Raw genomic sequence first — 22,133 nt, forward strand, 5'->3', positions numbered from 1 at the left:
GCTGAATACATTTACCTTGACTTCGAGGTTAGATGTGTCTTGGCTAAGTATCTTTTATGCTCTCTCGCTTTATATTGGAACGTTGTTGATGGGACGTGCGATTGCCTACAAGGGTTATTATGGAAGGTAATTGAAACGGGTGGATCGTTTAAGAAAAGGAAGATCATTATGAATATACAAAGAAGATATGAACATTGGCCCAGTTGGCTGCTGATGGATATCTTGGTCAAATCCTACCCCTATTTTAGAAATAGGGCTCATGAAATTATGTTTGCTAACAGCAGGGAATACACCTACATTGATCTGGAGGCTAAAAGTCTCTTTGAGATGTTTGTACAGTATACTGAGGACAGAGTGTTGACTCCGAAATACATCCAGGGAGGAATCTAGTTCTTTCCCATATGGTTTCATAATTTTATAATAAGTCATAGTTTTGTGATATGCGCACACAACTTAAACACGTCAGTACAATAATCTACAGACATTAACTGTTTTTAGACGTGATAGGATGGGCAAGAGGGGGGCCAACAGGAATTGATAACAAATAGGACACACTCATCTGTGATTAAATGAATAGCCAGCATGTACGTTTGAGTTCTTTTGGGAAATATTCAAGTAAATAGCAGTTGGGTTTATGCAGTAATGTGGATCTTGCAATATTCCAACTTACGATTCATAACAGTGGGCAGCGGTCACGACCCACTCGCTGTTAATCAAGGATCCTCCGCAGAAGTGGTAGCCGGAGTAAAGGGAAACCTGGTAGGGCACAGAGTGTTCAGGGCAAGTGTAGCCCCCCACGATCTTGTCATCATCTTCTAATGGGAAGGCAGCTGAAAACAAAAAGCAGTAAATCCTTTAAAAAAATCAATAGTTGCTTAGATTATTATTTTCCAAAAAATGTCCTTGACAACCATGAGTGGTCTTTAAAATGGGCATGTTTTAAGTCTGTTATCAAAGAAATGAGAATACCAGGCCCCCCTCTTGATATCAAACTCCTAGGAGCACTGGAGTGGAATGCTCTTAGCACTACAGACAAATAGAACGGGCGAAAGAAACACAGAAAAAAAGCTCAAATCTGCTAGGCTATTAGGCTATTATGGAAGTCTATGCAAAACGGACGAGCAAAATCGTCCTTGGCACTTAGAGGGTTAATACGAAATTCAATTATGTTAGACATCAAAAGATGTATACGCATGTGGTCCCATCGTGTCAGGCCTCGCTTGGCGATGACCGTGACTCTCGGAAGTTCTGGACGCTGTGCTCCACCTCCCTAAAAGAACAGACCCAACAGATCAAATGAACAACCTGTGTAGTCTGACCCCCCAGGCAGGAGTGCTACTAGACTCCGCCCTCTGGAACTAATGGTAAAGACACATCCTATATCAGCCAGTATCTCTTTCAAATTACTGTCTCTTTGCCACAAGTGCATTTATGGGCTCGAACTCAGTCATCTAAAGGAAAGAGTCTCCATATACCAGCCTACCAGAAATCTTCGATCAACCTCTACCAGCTTGTGGGATGTTTTTACCCATGCATCCAAGCCCTACCACAAAACTGTGCATTACTGGCATTGAAAACATCATGATGGCCAGAACTCCCCAGAAAGTGCACAGGGAAACATGAAGAATAGGCTGCCACCCATTGTTGCCTATGTTTGTGAGCACAGGAGGGCACTGGCTAAAACCACCATTGGGCTACACACACAGTAGCCTGAAACCATTGGGAATGGCAATGCTGATTGCCAAAAGCAACCCAGAGCTGTTGGGAATTCATTTTCCACTCTAAAGATTCAACCTTCTTGTGGGGGGTTCCACATCCCACTCTACTGTAAGGATTCCCATCAAAACAATGTTAAGCAATGATCACATACTAGCAAGTAAAATCCCCTTTTTGAAATGGAATTAATTCAAGACAACTCCAAAAAAAAATAGGTGCAGTACCGGCATTGGACACTAACCAGCGCTAGCGGTCTAGACTCTGACAGGAGAGCTGTCTTGCAGAACTGTGCATTGATCAGAAGGAGTCTTATTTAATTACAAGTTCAAAAGACATGTCTTTCCTGAGAACTCTTAACACCCCAGAGACCCACACCAGGAGGCAGGATATCACATGGCCCTGTTGATTGAGAGGGAGGGGACTTCCCTGCAGCCTGCTGGACCCAACACAATAGACCCTTTCAATTGAATGGAGTATGCTGATTTGGGTGTGGGCTGTAAACAGTGCCCTGCCAGCAAAGAAGGCCATGTGACCATCTGACTCCCCAAGCTTCTGGGGGCAGACCCAGACACTTTGTGAATTGAATTGAAGGCAAATATATGTTTTATAAAAATACTGATAACTAATTGTAACCAGATGACAGAAATGTACAACTTTGAGATTCTTAAAATTACAATTTTACTCACGGTTCAAGGCTCAGCTGGTCGCTCTGTGATGTTCTGAGGCAAAACCCTGCTAATTATTAATACTACAGACACTGTGTTTATGCTAGAGACACAGTAAATTACTGGAATATGTGTAGAGAGATGGTGTACATCTGTGTAATTTTAGGTAGAAATCCAATATTGGAAAACCAACCAAAAAGCGCAAATAGTTGTCATTCTTAATCCAAGCTCTTAGAAACATCAGAGTTGGAACAGAGACTACCTTATGTGATATATGATGTGCGTACGTAATGTCATCCACTTGGGTATCTGGGAAATATGTGTTTTGGGGTAAAATTCATTTTCTAAGCAAAAGTAAACGGCAGTGTTCTTTCTGTATGCCATAAAGATGACACCTGATGACTCACTCTGACACACAACTCAGTTCCCCAATCAAGGGGGAGAGGAAAACTTGGCCAATGATAAGTTGTGAGGGGCAGGCCTAGTTATGCCAACACACACCCATTTTCTAAAGACATAAAAAGAGCCACTGGAAGCCAGACAGGGACATTCATTTTCCAACGTTCAACTGAATTCCTGCGCAGCACGCTGACGGAGAACTCCAGAATCCAGAACTCCAGAGATCCAGACTAACTCCAGAACAAAAACTCCAAAGAGCTGAACTCTTCAGCAGGCCTCAAAATCTTTTGCAAACTATTCAACCGCCGGGCTGTGCGGTTTGCTGCTTGCTAAGATTCCTGTGTATCCAGAACAGAACCAGTACCCAGAAAGCAGTGCGGTATCCAGAATCCACTTGATCGAGACCAGCAGAACCAGAGACCCAGGCCAGACTGCTGTGAACAGAACCGGTGCCTGATTGACCCACCAAGCAGAGAGAACCGCAGCTAAACTTGTTGACTAGATCCGTGACGAGGCCATTCCTTTCAAATTTGTAGTGTGAGTACCCAGCTAGAACTGTGCAGAACCCATCTCTTAGCTTAAGATAATCTGATTCAAAACATTTGAACCTGTTTAGAACTGCGTCATAGGAAATCGTGTGTTCCTCCTGTTGATTCAAACCTTTCAAAGCGCATCTGTCATTCCGAAACTTTCATTTCATTTCTGAAAAACAACCTTTACAAAAATGTCTGTATCTTTGGAACCGTGCATCCTAGGAACGAAATTTAACTTTTATTGTAAAGCTAAGATTCCCAGTCTTCCAACAAGCTCTAAACCGACTTGCTCCGTAATTGCCTTCAACGCACTCCAAAAAAAGTGCCACAATTTGACAATTTGCTTCATTTCAACCACGTGTAGAAAGATCTGTCCTTTGCTTCCATTACTGAAATCTGTTTACAACCTGATAATCCCTCATTAATCATTGTTAGTGTGGACCTGAACTGATTTAAAGTATCTCTCACTCACCCTGAACCTCTAGAGGGAATTAAAATTAATTTTAGCATATTTCACTCCCTTGCAAATCTCCTGAAAGTCTTTCGCCTGTGTTTCAAAATCATCCCTGGTGCTATAAGCTTGCTAGGGGGAAACTGAATTCGTATTGTACTGTGATTGTATTCCTGAAGACTGTGTGCTACTTCCATCTCCTTACATTGCATAGGGGGGGAGTGAATTGTCAGAGAAAAAGTTATCATATTATCTTTTGCTGAAATCATATCAAGTTTATTTATGTACTGCCTTTTATTAATCTTTGCATCTCCTTGAAACCATAAAGCATTCTCAGCTACCTTATCCTCTATACTACTCCTAAGTAATTAAACCAGTGTGCTACTATAACATCATCCATTGTTGATCACTGTCATATGTCTAAGTGTGATATCAAATATTAATTTATTATAAAAGTGTGATATATATCTATTGTTTAATTTTTCAAATAAACCTTTTTAATTTGCAAAACAAACCTACTTCTTGGCTCAGTGGGGTCAGGGGGATTCTAAGAGAGGGGCGTTATACAAGGGTTCATCATCCAGATTATAACTTGTCATAAAAATATATAAATACAAAATTCCCTTGAGCAATCCCAGACAAGGCACTGACTTAGTGGTAATGCTTGATTGAAGTCATTAACAGATTGGGGGCTCGAGCCGGGGCATCTGGATTAGACCTACCATTGTGCAGCTTAATACAGTGTGCCAACTGACAGGATACATATATCCGGTTAGATCACCACGCTGTTTTACACTGTGAAAGCACCCACCAAAGGAACGCTTGAAGGAAACGGTCTATTTTGCAAAATAAAATACAAACTTCGGTAAGTCAGGAAGGAAATCAACTTCCAGAATGACGACACTGGTAGACATCAAAATAGCCAGAGAGCTATTTTGCCAGGCGGTCTGGTTGCAGGCAATCGCACCCCAGATCACTGAAACAGGGTCGGACACATGGAGAGATCAGGGTCCATTACATGTAGCCCTGAGTGAACTATATATGGCTCCTAAAGCTAAAGATGAACATGACAATATTGTCAGGATAGCAGCATATTTGTATCTATATAAGGGAGCTATACAGGACAAATGTGCTGACGGCCAAGATCTGGCTAATAGGCAGCAGATGGCATTAGAAAAGGCCCAATCTGACCTGGTCTCTTCTGAGCAGAGGATGCACAGGAGCCAGGAGTCAGAAAATGATAGTAGGCAGTACATCATTAAAATAAAGGAGGATATGGATATCCTGCAACAGGAGAAGGCTGACCAGGATACCAGAATTCTGGCTTTGCAAAATGAGCACCAAGACAGTTTGGACTCCTTACTGCAGAGCCAGAAAAAGCTGGAGCAACAACTGGACTTCAATAGGGCATGCGCAGAGCAGGTAGTCACCCTGCAAAGCCACCTAGATAGGGAGAAGACAGAGAGCAATAAACTGATTTTGAAAGACCTGGATACCCAGGCAGAGCTTGATCAAGAACGCCAGAAAGCTAGTGCCTTTCAAAGGCAGACGGATGACCTGGCGGCACAGACGCAGGCTCTTAGTCAGGAAAGGGACAACTTAGGCCAGGAAGTCTGCCAATTAAAAGAAAAAATCGAAGAAAATCACTTGGCCCTCCAGGGACTGGGTGACCTCCAAAAAGAGCATCAGAACTTGTTAAAGCACACCAGGAGGGTGGAAGATGCTCTGGCAAGAAAGGAACAGGCCAGTAGGGATGGGACTCAGGAGGTAACCCTCCTGCAGCAAAGACTGGTCCAGTATTCCAGGACCAACCAGGAAGCACAGAGAGAAAATGAGGCTCTCTGTCAGCACAATGATAGGCTCCAGCAACAGGTAGCCATGCAGGAGAGACTGATAGAGTCTAGTAAGGCCTTAACTGAGGAACTGAAAGCACAGGCTCTTGCATTGCAACAGGGAGCAGGGGCTGACAGAGATAAAGTTCGCTGGGAAAGGGAAACACCTGAGCATAACCTCAGGAGCCCTAGTACCAGAGGCCTTCATCTCTCTCAGTCCCTGGACTCTGCCACCCCCATGTCCCCTGGCGCGCATGAGCACAGGGCCACAGGAATGGCAGATTACTATCCAGCCAAAAGTATGGGACTCATAGGCCAGTACCACCCAGGAATGGATGGGCGGGCACCCGGGTATGGGCACCTAAGTAGAGTGCAATTTAGTGGGGAACCCCAGGAGAGTAGGCCCACTAAGGGCATCCTGAAAACCTCTGCCCAGTTAGGTCAGTGGGGGGGTACCCATCAAATCCTGGCAGCAAGGAGGAATCTGAAGACTCCTCTGAATGTCACAGGACAAAGGAGATCAGGTCCCCACATTCTGTCAGCCATTCCCAGGTTCGCAGAATCCGGGAAAACCTGGAAGATCAGACGGGCACCTCTGGGAGCAGTGCTTCTGAGTCAGAGGATGAATGGACCAGGGTTACCCGAACCGAAAAGGCCAATAAGGCAAAACTGGCCTTGCTTAAGGACCCCTTAAAACAGATTAAGGCAATAAGGAGTGTCATCACCCCTTATCACAAGAACGCCAAGTATTCTGTTTGGGAACACTTGGAGCTTTATGAGCAAATGATGGATACTTTGCATTTGAAAGACAGCAGTAGCTGCATTCAGTATGTAAAATGGACATTCTCCCCAGAATACTCTGGTTTCTTTGCGGAGCTGGAGGACGAAAATCATTCAAGATGGTCCACATATAGGGCGGCCATCTTGAAACATTTTTCTGTTCATAGAAATCCTCAAGAGGCAGCCTACAATTTGCAATGCGGGGAGGATCAGGCCACACAAGAATTTGTGCAGGAGTTAAAGCGTGCTTTTGCGCAGACTACAAAAAGGGTATGCACGGACAGTAAAGAATTTGTTAATACGTTTTTACCTTACCCAAATACATAATGACCCAGCTTGTGAGAGATTTTCACGAGAAAAGATCTTTAGACTGGGTCATTGAGCAAGCTACCCGCATCTATGAGGTGCAGAAACCGGTGGAAAATAAGAATCAGCCCAAAACCCCCCCAAACCAACAGCACCCCTGCTGCTGCCAAGGTGGCAGAGGTAAAGGTTGCCCCCGTTTTAGATTTGGAGATGGGGGGGCCTAAAAACCTGCCTGCACCGAACAATTCACAGCCCAGAAGGACCTCCGGCCAGTCACAGACCGGGAGTCAAGGAGGTAATCCCACAAATGGGGTCCCTCGCTCCCCTGACTATGTAAGTCCCCGCTACAAGGGAAACAGACCAATCCTGGGTTATGTGTGGACTCCTCCGGCCCAAGGGGGGGGATCCAACCAAGCGCCCAACCCAGGGAATTTCCCTCTGCACTTCACCCAGGAGGGCAGAAATTCACCAAATCCTGGGCAGAACTTGTTCCCTAGGTATCCACCCAACTTCCAGCCCCAACATCATTCATCCTTCTTTCCCCAATTCCCTGAGCCCTGACAACCGAATCCGGGTGAGGGGAGGCCAATGGTGGAGGGGTACCCAAATCTTCCCAACCCGGGGTACTACCAGAGAAGGGATAGCTACCCTTCCCGGGATCAGCCCAGGGGAGAAAATAGAGCCCCGTATCAGCCTGAGCGGGTTTCACAGTAAGAGCGCCAGGTCCAAAATATGGCACGGGATCTGGGTCACATACTGAGGGCTCAACAGAACCCTTAGATGAGCATGCCACTGCAAAATACCCCAAACTCTGGGCCTGGTGCTCCAGAACAATGACGGGGGCAGCACCCCGATAACCCACCGGTTCCCAGGGAGGAGGCACAAGGGGAAGGGGGGTGTAAAGCCTTGGAGGAAGCTTCCTTCCCAACTTGTAAACAGCCCCAGGAACCGGAAACAAAATCTCCTACCCCTGAAAGCCTGCCTCCCAAGGAGCAGAGTGGGGGTAGGAGAAACAATGGACCCAAACAGACCCATTTTGTGGAGGAGGTACATGTCTTCCAATTTGAGGGAGAGGGATCCTCAGAGGATCCTGGGAAAAGGATCTTCTCCTTCAGAGATGGGGGAACTCCTCCCAAGGAAAAATGGGTCCCAATGGATTCCAACCCAGACTGGGTAGATGTGGGGATTGAACTGTCACCGCCCATCATTCTATCCCAGAACCAACAATACCGAAAATCCCTGGTTCAAACCCATCCTGGTGACTGCCTCCAAAAAGGGGGGGACGGCCCAGAACCAGAACCAGGGGAACCCAAAACCGCATCAATAGACTGGGTAGATGTGGGGATTGAGCTGTCGCCGCCCATCATCCTATCCCAGCACCAACAGCATCAAAATCCCCGGTTTCAAACCCATTCTGGTGACTGCCTCCAAATAGGGGGGGGCGGCCCAGGACCGGAACCAGGGGAGCTTGAATATCCTCTTTTAAGTTGCCAACTTTTTCTTGCAGATTCCCAGGACTCTCCACAGAATTCTGCCCAAATCTCTTCTCTCCCAATGTCCAAAACCAGAAAATTAGCCCACCAGTTGGCCAAAAATGTGCATTATCTGTGCCCCCTTGAGGAGAAGGAGGGAAGATGCTATGCCCCGGTACAGGTACAGGGACGGTACAATTTTGGCACTGGTGGTAACTGGATCCCAAGCTACCCTTCTGTCGAAAAAGGCCTTTGATGAAATAAATTCAGGAAGGGGGGAGAAATACCAGATTCTTCTCACCTCTCTTCCTCGACAACTGCAGAACTTTGACGGGAAAGAAATTCCCGTCAAGGGGACTGCAGATTTGGACATCAAAATTGAGCGACACAAGGTGAAACACCCGGTCATAGTAGTGACTCCAGAGGGCACCCCTTGTTTACTAGGGAGTGACCTCCTGAGAAGGTTGTCACCCCTAATAGATTGTGTAAACAAGGTCCTCTGGACCCAGACTAGCCGACCAATAAAATTAAAGCAGAGTGTCAACCATGTTAGTTTAAACGGCACGTGCCACATGGTTGAACAAAAATCTGACCAAATAGAATTCCACTTCCAGAATAACCAAATTCCAGATGTGACAGTAATAGCAGTAGAACAACAGACTGGTGATGGGGGGTCCTCTCTATTTCTGAAAATGAACCTTCCTTCCAGTTTAAGTTGGTATTCCACACTGGAAGGAAACACTCTGAAATTCTTTACTAATCCACAATCAGACATTCCCACTCTGATAGTCCAGAAAGATGTGAAATCAGCTCAGAGCCTGGCAGATATTCAGCAAATTGGAGAGCAGTTGTTCATCCCTGTTCAGTTAAATGATGTGAAGGACTCTGTTCTCGCCCGAGTGTGTGTGAACAATGGTAAGAGCTTCATCAGCGAAGCCATGTTCCGCCAACTCCCAAAAGATCCAGCCATTCCCACATTGAAACTGATAGACAAATGGGAAATGGACCTGGAAGCACCCAATTCCAAACATCTCCTGCCAAGCAGGTGTATGCTCAAAATCTCCATTGGTAACAAGAGCATAGTCCATAATTGTTGGGTCGTGCGAGACGTCACTGCCGCCTTTTACTTAGTTAGTGACATTCTCAACCGCTTTGCCATTAGCTTGGACCTAATAAACTTCAAAGCTTGGTCCCGATTAGCGGATAATCCCATGAGCTTTGATGATCCAGAAAAAGCATTTAGGTCAGCTCAATTGCGACCTTATGCAGTTGAAATTCAGGTTAAAGAGGAAGTCACCATCCCAGAAAGGACCCGACAATTCTCCCTGGAAGTGAAAGATAAAAGAGGACAAAAATTGAAAAACCCTGATGCTTATATTCATCTAAATGCTTTTCTCCAACAGCAAGAGTTAGGGGTAAACCCAACACCATTAGTCAACATAGAACATGACACCATTCCAATAGAGGTGGATAACAGCGACTTAAAGAGTATTACTCTAGCCGCAGGCACCCTTATTGGAATGGCGGTTGATGACCGACATTTCTCCATTGATTTAGGAAATTAACTGTTAGGACCAATCCCCAAGGACTGTTTAGACAGTGACAGTGATGACAATACAACACCAGACAGGATCTTTACCCGGCATGGAGGGAACTTCCCGGTGTACACTTCCTGCCCTTATGGTAAGGAAGATGTGACTTGTGACTTCAGAAGGGATGAGGTGATTTTCCAGGTCCATGAGGGCTGCCTTTCCCACCTGAAGCCTCCAGTCCAAATCAGCACTCTGACCAGGGACTTCTCCACCCAGCTGGAGGAGGCCGCTGAGATAGCCAAATCAGAAGTCTTTCCAGGCTTCAGGCAGATGGTGGAAGAGAGAGTCAACCTAGCTGATGCCTGCGTGACTCTGGAACAGAAGCAAAAGTTGAAACAGGTTTTCTTGAATTTCCAAATCTCTTTGCGGTAGACTCATATGACTGTGGTCGTACCGAAATCCACACAACAACAATTCCCACGGACCCTGGCATGACTCCAGTGTTTGTGAAGCAATATCGCTTGCCTCTCGCATCCATGGAGACCCTTACTGAAATAATTAAGAACATTGAGTCCCGGGGAATAATCCGTCCAGTACACAGCACCTTCAATAATCCGGTGCTGGGAAGGACCAGTGGAGACTCTGCGCCGACCTTAGAGAACTCAACAAACGGGTCCATACTTCCCGATGGCCTCTGCCCTACATTGACCAAGGGCTGGCCCAGATCCAGGGTTCCCAGGTATTCACTGCAATAGACCTGACCAATGGATACTGGACCGTGCCTGTCAGTAGGGAGGACCAATACAAACTGGCTTTTACCTTTGGGGGCCAGCAGTACACATGGACCCGCATTCCCTTCGGATACCTCAACTCCGGCAATGAATTCACCATTTTCCTGCACAAGGCCATGCCCGACCTGGGTGCGAGGGGTAACCAGGCTTATGTAGATGATGTCCTCATTAAAAGCTCAACTATTGAGGAACACATAGTGGAGATCTGTTATGTCCTGACACAGTTTAGGGCCGCCTGAGCAAAACTTTCCTTCCAAAAAGCACGGTGGTGTAGAACACGTGTAAATTTCTTGGGGCATGAGATTACTCCTCAGGGTCTCTGTGCCCAGGAAAAGAAGGTGGAAGCACTCCAGAAACTGAAAGATCCCACAACTCTGTGGGAACTAAGGAGACTCCTTGGACTGACTAATTACAGCAGAAAGTTTAATGAGGACTACGCAGAGATCACTAGACCCCTGATTCATCTCCTGAAGGGGGGGTCAAGTGGGAATGGGGTCCAGAACAATCCGAGGCAGTAAGACAACTCAAAAGAAGCCTCTCAGAAGCACCTTGCCTAGCTTACCCTGTCAGAAACAAGGAGTTCTTCCTGGAGACAGGGTTCTCTAATACGTGCTTGACGGCAGTATTATACCAAAAGCATAATAAAGTAATCTCCTATGCAAGCAAAACATTATCCTCTGTGGAGGAAAAATTCAACTATTGTGAGAAGGCACCCCTGGCCACGGTATGGGCATTGAAGAATTACCGCCCGTTCATCCAGGGGGAACACATCATAGTGGAGACTCCACACCAGCCTCTGCAATATCTCCAAAGTGACAGAATCCGGGCCGGAAATGTGAGTAATTCCCAAATTACTTCCTGGATTCTGTCAATGCAAGGCTTTCCTGTGGAGGTCAGATATGGCCAAAACAAGAAGAGACCCCTCGCGCAAGGTCTGGCTGACTTGCATGATTGTGCCAGGGAAAACTGTCTCGAGGACGAAAGTCTAAAAATCAAGTACAACATGGAGGCCTACCTTAATTCCCCACACAAAGTCTTTGAAGAAGACAAGTGTGAGGGAAAGCCCACTGTCTATGTGGATGGATGCTCTTACCATGTTGACAACAACGTGGAAAAAGAACTGGTGGCTGGCGTAGGGAATGCGTGGGTGAATGAGTCTCCAGAACCCTCCGCTGGGTACAAAATCGGTCCCCGAAGTAGTCAAGTAGCCGAGTTGATGGCTGTGCATCAAGCCATCCTCTCTGCTGTCCAACATCAACTCCACGAACTGGTCATAATCACGAATTCGGATTATGTACGGAATGGGTTTGTGGAGCACCTGGTTAATTGGAAAACCAGAGGCATGCTATGTGCTAACAACAAACCCTTGAAACATGGGAAGTTGATCCAAAACATTGATGATCTGGTCACCTCGAATGAGATGACCATCTATTGGAAAAAGATCAAGGGTCATTCCAAAGTAGAGGGACCAGACAAAACTGGAAATGACTTAGCTGATCAGCTGGCCAAAACCGGGGCCATCCAAGCGATTCTAATAGAGATTGAATCCCTGTTGGGGGAAATCCGGGTCACTGCTATCACTAGGTCCCAGACAAATTCTCAGAATGATCTTTCAACTGCACAATGGTGTAAGGAGACCCCTGATGCTGATTTAATTAAGGCTCAGAATGGGGATCCAATAATTCGTAAGTTTTACCAACACATTGAGGACCCTGAGAACTTTCCCCTGACGGATACCGATTACATTGGGAAGGAGGACCTTAGAGTGTTGATGAAATGTCCAAAAATGTTCTGAATCCAAGACGGTTATTTGGTAAAGAAATCCCTAGCTGGCCATGATCAGTGGGTGGTCCCTACCTCATTCCGAAGCCTGATGTTAAGTCACGCCCATGATGCGGCCACCGCCGGTCATAGGGGGTTTCATACAACACTTGAAATCTTAAGAGAGGTTGCATACTGGCTACACATGGGGCAGGACCTCAACCAATACTTGAAGGGGTTTCTTGTTTGTGCACAATTTCAGCCAACATCCCTCGCTCACTGGGCGCCTCTCCAAAAGAGGGGGATGACACTGCCATGGTCAGATTTGCAAATCGACTTCATAGGCCCCATGATTTGCTCCTCTAGGGGAAGCAAGTACATGTTGACGGTCACATGCTTGTTTACCAAGTGGGTGGAATGTCTCCCAGCCCCAAACTGCAAGGCAGAAACAGCAGCTGCCCTGATGATTAACCACATCTTTTCCTGTTTTGGTCTACCTCAAAGGATTGAGTCAGACAGAGGTAGCCATTTCACCAGCAAGGTAATGACAAAGATGTGGGAGATACTGGGGGTCAAAAGGAAGCTACATATTGCTTACCGGCCAGCTTCTTCTGGGGCAGTGGAACGCTACAACCGTACCATTGTGAGCATATTAAAAAAGTTTGTGGCAGATTCTGGGCAGAGTTGAGATATCTGATTACCTCTGGTCCTAATGGCCATCAGATCTACCCCTTCATCTGCAACTAAAATGTCACCATTTGAGCTGATGACGGGACGCAAGATGGTGCTTCCCCAGCATTTGCTCTCCATGTCCCAAGAGCAGACATTGATAAATGCCTCCACAAGTGATTAGTATGTGGAGAATTTAAGGAAACACCTTCAACATGCTTTTGCCTATGCTCAGCGGAATCTGGAAAGATCAGCTGATAGCATGAAGACCCATTATGATTTGAAAACTTCCAGGAAAGTATATAATGTGGGAGACCGGGTCTATCTATACAATTTCCCAAGAAACCAGGCCAAACATCAAAAATGTTTGCCTACATGGAAGGGACCTTTTGAAATTATAGACAAGATCTCCCCAGTTACCTGCAAGATCCGCATCCCCAAAGGTAGTTTGGCAGAAGGGGAAGATAAGTGGGTCCATATAAATCAGTTAAAGTGTTGCCATCCCAGGCACACTCTGCAGCAACTGGAAGAGTCCTCTGCAATACCAGAGGGGGCCGCTTCAGAGTAATTCAGTTCCAACCCTAAAATATTCCACATATCAAAAATATAGTAACATAATGTAAAAGTCTCCTAATTATATCCTGTTTTTAAAATAAGACTGCAAAATGTATCCTGATGTATAAAATGTATCTGTTCGCCACACCATTAATAGTGGTGGAAAAATGTCTAGGAATGTGTATTGCCACTTTGCTTTGTCATCCTAGGAGAAAGAAAACCCGGAGACTGACCACGGAAGACGACCTGGAGACCGGGAGCAAAGATCCGAGGGGCCCGGGGTACCGCCCAATACTCCCATCAGGACCGGCGAGGAGAACTGATCGATCCATCCTGATGGAGGAAAAGATGCTGAACTTTGTCATCTGTGGAATCGAAAGAAGATGAGGCGGACAGCCCAGATCTTGCGAGTTCCATCAGTGAAAGACCAGAATGGCCATCACAAGAAGGGGGGGCTTGTGGGATGTTTTTACCCATGCATCCAAGCCCTACCACAAAACTGTGCATTACTGGCATTGAAAACATCATGATGGCCAGAACTCCCCAGAAAGTGCACAGGGAAACGTGAAGAATAGGCTGCCACCCATTTTTGCCTATGTTTGTGAGCACAGGAGGACACTGCTTAAAACCACCATTGGGATACACACACAGTAGCCTAAAACCATTGGGAATGGCAATGCTGATTGCCAAAAGCAACCCAGAGCTGTTGGGAATTCATTTTCTTGATGTCAAAAATTTGCTAAAATCATGGCTCACAAGATCACTTTAAAGTTTCAACCTTCTTGTGGGGGGTTCCACATCACCACTCTACTGTAAGGATTCCCATCAAAACAATGTTAAGCAAGGATCACATACTATCAAGTAAAATCCCATTTTTGAAATGGAATTAATTCAAGACAACTCCTAAAAAAATAGGTGCAGTACTGGCATTGGACACTAACCGGCACTAGCGGTCTAAACTCTGACAGGAGAGCTGTCTTGCAGAACTGTGCATTGATCAGGAGTCTTATTTAATTAAAAGTTCAAAAGACATGCCTTTCCTGAGAACTCTTAACACCCCAGAGACCCACACCAGGAGGCAGGATATCACATGGCCCTGTTGATTGAGAGGGGGGGGGGACTTCCCTGCAGAATGCTGGACCCAACACAATAGACCCTTTCAATTGAATGGATTATGCTGATTTGGGTGTGGGCTGTAAATAGTGCCCAGCCAGCAAAGAAGGTCATGTGACCATCTGACTCCCCAAGCTTCTGGGGGCGAACCCAGACACTTTGTGAATTGAATTGAAGGCAAATATATGTTTTATAAAAATACTGATAACTAATTGTAATCAGATGACAGAAATGTACAACTTTGAAATTCTTACTTGCATTGTACTGTAATTTTACTCACAGTTCAAGGCTCAGCTGGTCACTCTGTGATGTTCTGAGGCAAAACCCCGCTAATTATTAATACTACAGACACTGTGTTTATGCTAGAGACACAGTAAATTACTGGAATATGTGTAGAGAGATGGTGTACATCTGTGTAATTTTAGGTAAAAATCCAATATTGTAAAACCAACTAAAAAGCGCAAAATGTTGTCACTTCTTAATCCAAGCTCTTCAAAACATCAGAGTTGGAACAGAGACTACCTTATGTGATATATGATGTGTGTATGTAATGTCAACCACTTGGGTATCTGGGAAATATGTGTTTTGGGGTAAAATCCATTTTCTAAGCAAAAGTAAAGGGGAGTGTTCTTTCTGTATGCCATAAAGATGACACCTGATGACTCACTCTGACACACAACTCAATTCCCCTACCAAGGGGGAGAGGAAAACTTGGCCAATGATAAGTTGTGAGGGGCAGGCTTAGTTATGCCAACACACACCCATTTTCTAAAGACATAAAAAGAGCCACTGGAAGCCAGACAGGGACATTCATTTTCCAACGTTCAACTGAATTCCTGCGCAGCACGCTGACGGAGAACTCCAGAATCCAGAACTCCAGAGATCCAGACTAACTCCAGAACAAAAACTCCAAAGAGCTGAACTCTTCAGCAGGCCTCAAAATCTTTTGCAAACTATTCAACCGCCGGGCTGTGCGGTTTGCTGCTTGCTAAGAGTCCTGTGTATCCAGAACAGAACCAGTACCCAGAAAGCAGTGCGGTATCCAGAATCCACTTGATCCAGACCAGCAGAACCAGAGACCCAGACCAGACCGCTGTGAACAGAACCGGTGCCTGATTGACCCGCCGAGCAGAGAGAACCGCAGCTAAACTTGTTGACCAGATCCGTGACGAGGCCATTCTTTTCAAATTTATAGTGTGAGTACCCAGCTAGAACTGTGCAGAACCCATCTCTTAGCTTAAAATAATCTGATTCAAAACATTTGAACCTGTTTAGAACTGCGTCATAGGAAATCGTGTGTTCCTCCTGTTGATTCAAACCTTTCAAAGGGCATCTGTCATTCCGAAACTGTTATTTCATTTCTTAAAAACGACCTTTACAAAATCGTCTGTATCTTCGGAACCGTGCATCCTAGGAACAAATTTTATTGTAAAGCTAAGATTCCCAGCTTTCCCACAAGCTCTAGACCGACTTGCTCCGTAATTGCGCTCAACGCACTCGAAAAAAAAAGTGCAGCAATTTGACATTTTGCTTCATTTCAACCACGTGTAGAAAGATCTGTCCTTTGCTTTCATTACTGAAATCCGTTTTCAACCTGATAATCCCTCAGTAATCATTGTTGGTGTGGACCTGCACTGATTTAAAGTATTGCTCACTCACCCTGAACCTCTAGAGGGAATTAAAATCAATTTTAGCATATTTCACTCCCTTGTAAATCACCTGAAAGTCTTTCGCCTGTGTTTCAAAATCATCCCTGGTGCTATAAGCTTGCTAGGGGGGAAGTGAATTTGCATTGTACTGTGATTGTATTCCTGAAGACTGTGCGTGTTACTTCCATCTCCTTACATTGCATAAGGGGGGAGTGAATTGTCAGAGAAAAAGTGATCATATTATCTTTTGCTGAAATCATATCAAGTTTATTTCTGTACTGCCTTTTATTCATCTTTGCATCTCCTTGAAACCATAAAGCATTCTCAGCTACCTTATCCTCTATACTACTCCTAAGTAATTAAACCAGTGTGCTAGTATAACATCATCCATTGTTGATCACTGTCATATGTCTAAGTGTGATATCAAATATTAATTTATTATAAAAGTGTGATGTATATCTATTGTTTAATTTTTCAAATAAACCTTTTTAATTTGCAAAACAAACCTACTTCTTGGCTCAGTGGGGTCAGGGGGATTCTAAGAGAGGGGTGTTATAGAAGGGTTCATCATCCAGATTATAACTTGTCATAAAAATATATAAATAAGGGCTTCCCTTGAGCAATCCCAGACAAGGCACTGACTTAGTGGGAATGCTTGATTGGAGTCATTAACAAGCTCCTAAAAGTGGCTAGGATCAAGAGAGCATGTGGAAATGGACGTTCGTGTCCAGTGCTCGTGTCATATGCATGGAATGACCTGCCTCAAGTGCTTAGAGAAGAAACAAATCACTTAGTTTTTAGAAAATCTTTGAAAACGACACTGTTTAGACAAACATTGGCCATCCTCACTGTCCTTCTTTTCTGCTTGTGAGTGAGCGCCTGGATGCCTTAGGGCTTTGGCGCTATATAAATGGTATAACATAACAGGAGCTACAGCTCGACACAGGAGAATAATGAATATGGCACATTAAATCAGCAAACACAGAATATAGTTACAATCCTTAAATTATGCTCTTTAGCCTTTTTAAAGAACTCCTGGAGTTTACGGCACACCAGTGATTGATCCTGGTGTCTTCTCTACACTAATAAAAAAACAAAACTAAACCTAATTACCTAAATACCTGAGAGAAGAAAAATATCCAGACATCAGGCAACACGATTTACAATTGTTGCCAGACGCCGCGTAACCACCACTGTGAGCTTTTATACGAAACAGGAAATATGCTGGTCCTTTAGAGGAAAGGACCGCACACAACAACGTGACCTTTGCGTCGCCAGTGAAGGGTACTGAATCATATGATGTGGCATCCTGAATCCCCCAGGCGCCACAGGAATCCATAGCGGGTTCATAAAGGAGGCCCGTGATGCGGAGGGTAGAGGGTGGAAAACGGCAGAGCAGGATGGTCCTGTGTGTGGCCACTGAGGACATGCAGCAGGCATTGCCATGGAGCTGCCAGTCATGCAGTCAGCGATTTACTGACTGGATTATAAACTTCATGGGACAAAATATAAGCAGACATTGGCAAAGCCAACAGTTTTGGCTTTTCTGTGGGTAGGCGATAGGCATTTGCCAGACCGTGCCATACTGGTACTACTTGACCATACTATGTCAAAAGCTGGACATTGGTGTGAGTACCTGGGAACATGATTGTGGTGCCTGGGAAATGGCTATAAACAAGCAAAGGTGGTTGGCTTTGGCACAGCTTGTTTCCAACTGGAAGTCAGTGCAATGAACAGCTATAATCAGAGTGGCTGAAGGCACACTTGCTCAAGACATTGTTATGACACCAGCGGTGCAGTTACTGCTGCAACTAAACCGTTACCTCTAAGCTGACTCCTTAGACTTGTCACTGGCAGCTCAAAGTGTGATGCTATTTCTTGATAGAGGAAGTTGAAGGAGATCCCAGAAGGATGTTTTTTGGGTGGGGAGGGGCACTCAGTGATTGGGGACAGCCAAGGGGATTAGCATGGCCATCGGCCGTTAATGAGTGGGTAAATAACCAAACGACACCCACAAGCTGTTTGTCACTCCTCACAAACACTTCCCTTCTAGCTGTACTTGAATGTAATAGTTGTGTCTTAAAGTGGCGCTTATGTACCACCTAATAGTTAAAACTAAAAAGGATGGCTTAGTAATGTGTCGACATTAATTTGTTTTGTTGTGGCTAAATACCACAAGGCAATGTTACACATAGTTGTGATATAATTCACTTGTATTGTGTGTTAATTTATCATTTTAAAACCTGTGACAAGAGAAAATTTCACATTTGAATCAGCCAGTGCAACCCTCTCTCATATGAAATGTGACACGTATGGTGCCGCATTGAATGACGCGCACTCGTTGTGTAAAATGCAAATTAAGAATGAACTGCTACATTAAATGTCCATGTCTGCTCCACTGGTGCTAAACTGCGCAGTTCATTATTGCCTAAAGACACTGGAACTCCACCGGTGGGGGAAGGGAAGAGCCGGAAGCCAGGCCTTCTTTTGTCCAGGAACCCACACTCTGGAACCTCCTCCCCGGCAACACCAGACTCGGCTCCTTGGAACAATCTTAGTTGCACTTCCCAGGAATCGTGTAGCCACTGCTGTTTACTCAGCTCCTGGCCTTGCATGCATCGGAATCTCGTGCACGGGTGTACTCCGGGCAGCATTCCATGGTATTGCGTGTAAAGTGACTGCAGGCTCCCTCCATGTCGGTGTGATCAGTCAGGCTAGACACTAAGTGAGAGCGATCATGCAGTGAGCATTAGAAGAATTCTCATGATGCGATAAAGATGTCCAACCGCAGCTCACAATCGCCCTAGATGTATTTATTTATTTATTTATTTATTTTTATAACTCACCACATGCCCGTGGGCCTCAGAGCGCACATAGTGGACGAACAATGGTCAGGAAGGAGGGGAGATCAGAGGAAGTGAGAGGATACCAGGTTCTGCCTGGGTTGAGGTTGAACAGGTATGTTCGGCACTCCAGATGGTCAGGACTACGACTCCCACAATGCTCGCGTCTACTAAGCTACCTGGAGCTGAAACACCGGAAGGTCGGCAGGCTGCCTTCCCAGGCTCCTTAGTGCACAGATCTTGGGTTCCTAGTAACTGGAGTTGGCACCTACTGAAGCGTTGTCTAATTTTGCAAGTGCCAGGAATTGTGCAAAGTGGGTTCGCTTCATTCGTTGCACTGATGAAAGTGTTCACACGTTTTCCCTGTGTTTTCTGGTTGCAGTAGCCCCAGGAATTTTAGGGTGGCGTGCTTAACACTTAGAGATGTGCTGGTTAATCCCAGACGACAGTCTATGTTGCCAATGGGCAAATGCCAATAGTACCTGAAACATTGAGCTTAATCACTGAGCATGTGGCACTTTCACACGTGCACCAGGTTAGTGGGTACCAAACTGAGTATTTGTGTAGTTAACCAATAAAGCAAGGGCATTTATGATGAAACAGTCATTGTGAAGGTCTTAAGAAGTATATATATATTAAATGTTTAGTGATAGATAACTTGGCCACTTTGAACTCCACTATGCAGAGCATAAACCAGCCTATTGGTAATATTCACTCACCAGCTGCTCCCAGAAGCGCGAGGAACAGGACGCCGTGCATGGTCGCTGGAGGCCCGCCGAGAATGGGGGCCGCCCCGTGAATATTGACATTTATATCACATGGATTCTCATATCTGATCAGCCAAGGCCCCCCCCCCCGCCCCCGCCCCCGCCTGTTGACTTAGTTCGTCTAAATTAAGCATGTTTCATGGACGGCTCTGAAAGACCCCTTTGGAAAGTTACCCATTAATCGTCCCGCTGCAGTGGGCCGTCAGCTGAAGCAAGTTCTTGAACATTGTGTGACGTGTTGATCCGCTGCAGTTTCCATGAAGGAAGTTAAGGGGATTTTCAAAAGATGCCTGTTGCCCCGCACCCGACCTGAAGCACTTCTCAGGCAGCGTGGAGCCAACTTCTGCATTCGCAAATCACACCGCGAGCAGCTTCTTGTAAGACATTACTCCTAAACTCTAAAAAATGTCGACAAGGGTCTCCTTTCTCATTTTAGTTCTCTAGAACTTGTTTTCTGAAAAAGCCATTCACTGCCTACTTAGCCATTTGCTGCCTGCTTGGCCATTGACTAGACATTTGCTACCTGCTTGGCCATTCGCTGCCTGCTTGGCCATTGACTGCCTGCTTAGCCATTTGCTGCCTGCTTAGCCATTTGCTGCCTGCTTAGCCATTCACTGCCTGCTTAGCCCTTTGCTGCCTGCTTAGCGCTGGCAAGAGAGACATCATTTAGTTGCTAAGACCTACCTCTCAATGACTCACATTGACTCTTTGCAGGCTTTACAGGTGAAACAGCTCTACTGCTTTGGCTGTTAGGAACCCGTGGATTGAGGTGAGCACATGGTCGCGCTGGCACCACTTGCGCTGCTTACCTAGCTGCCACTCACCTACGCTACCTGACTGTGCCAGGGTCCATGTCATGTTATGATATGATAGGTTATTTATAGCGCGCTTCATACCCAGAGCTTTCTAAGCACGGACCCGGGGATCAAACCTGTGGTGCTCTGTGTCATCTTGCTTCCAAGCCGAGCACGTTGCCCCTGAGCTATCCTCCCGAGACACTGTGTGCAACTGTGATTTATTCTGCATGGCACGGAGCGACATTCTGTGCACCTGGCCTCTCCTTGCCTGCTGCGCCAGGGTCCGTCACCGTCTGTCTTGCCTGTCAGGCTGGGTTTACCTTGGGTTCCTCTGCGTTCCCGCACTTACCCATTTCCCTGCCGTTCCTACTATTATGACCGAATGTTACAAAGCCAAGAAGCTATCTGTCCTGTTGTGTTTTGTTCTTCGCTTCCTCCCCCACCCCTTTTACTTGTAGTGCCACAAAGTGACTGTGTTCACTATTGGCGCCTTACACACTATAAAATATAAATCAGCCACTGGCTGCACCCTGACCATTCAATAGGGCCGTTCTTTACTTTCAAACTTAATTTTCTTGTCAATTTCCCCAGAGGGTGATGGCCGTCATGGTTATACCTGGTAATGGTCACATCTAGAACCCACTCCCCAGACTCCACCAGCGCCAGTGTTAGGGGAGCTTCCCGAAAGTCCACTTGCAGGTAAGACTCTATAAAACTATCTCTTGGTATACAGGTCCCCAACTCTTAGTATAAGTCTGTACTACCCAACGGCTGTTGGCATAATGGGAGAACAGCCAGGGGTATCTTAGGAGGAGGATGTGAGCTGTAGGTGAGTACACTGAACCCAGTAAATACAATAGTCCAAAGAAACACTTACACACTGGAAGATATATTAACATATAGATGTATTTTATATACTCAAGGGAGGTAAGTAAATACTCTTTTAGACTAACCAATACTCAAAGGAAATATTCACAACACTTATGAAAAGTGACTGCTTCAAGTGTAGTTGCTTGTGGTTACAATTGTTACAGGGAATTACAATAAGGACAGTTCTACCGTATTATCGGTACTGTCGCGCACTCGCATTGATCACAGATAAACAGTAATTGTATCCATATAGTAAAGTCGCATCAGACAGTCTGTAGGAAGGAATAGGATGGTTATTCACACTTTAGCAATCTTATACCTTCTAGCAACACTTTTCAAGGCTTCTAACACTTTGTAAATCCAATCCCCAACTGGCCAAAAGTCAATGTAGGAGTAGAACAGAAAGTCTCATGTAGCAGCAGGAAAGGCAAAGTTCCTACCTTAGTCACTGGAATAAAAATGCCTAACACTGGTTATGGGGACCCTGCAAATGACTCCCTAATAGGACACAAGCTGTCAATTTATGGCGAGAGGTATGGACACCCAAACACCTTGTAACGCACTCCAGTCACACTGGAGCCACTCTTTGGCTTATGGTAACTTCTACCTTTAGCCCCACAGTACATTAAATT

General features: G+C 45.5%; 1 protein-coding gene across 1 annotated transcript in view; it reads right to left on the minus strand.

Moving 5' to 3' along the window:
* The window catches only part of LOC138580104 (trypsin-like), a 40,338-nt gene extending 20,494 nt beyond the window's left edge, over positions 1-19,844 (minus strand). The window contains exons 1-2 of the mRNA XM_069650382.1: positions 19,787-19,844; positions 671-830 (exon numbers count right to left, since the gene is read on the minus strand). Coding sequence (XP_069506483.1) covers positions 671-830; positions 19,787-19,826 — 200 coding nt within the window. The 5' untranslated portion in view covers positions 19,827-19,844. The remainder of the gene's footprint in view (positions 1-670; positions 831-19,786) is intronic.
* Positions 19,845-22,133: the final 2,289 nt, after the last annotated feature.

Source organism: Ambystoma mexicanum, chromosome 3p (genome assembly GCF_040938575.1).
Source record: "Ambystoma mexicanum isolate Mex_15411 chromosome 3p, UKY_AmexF1_1, whole genome shotgun sequence".
In the NCBI taxonomy this organism is placed as follows: Eukaryota; Metazoa; Chordata; class Amphibia; order Caudata; family Ambystomatidae; genus Ambystoma; species Ambystoma mexicanum.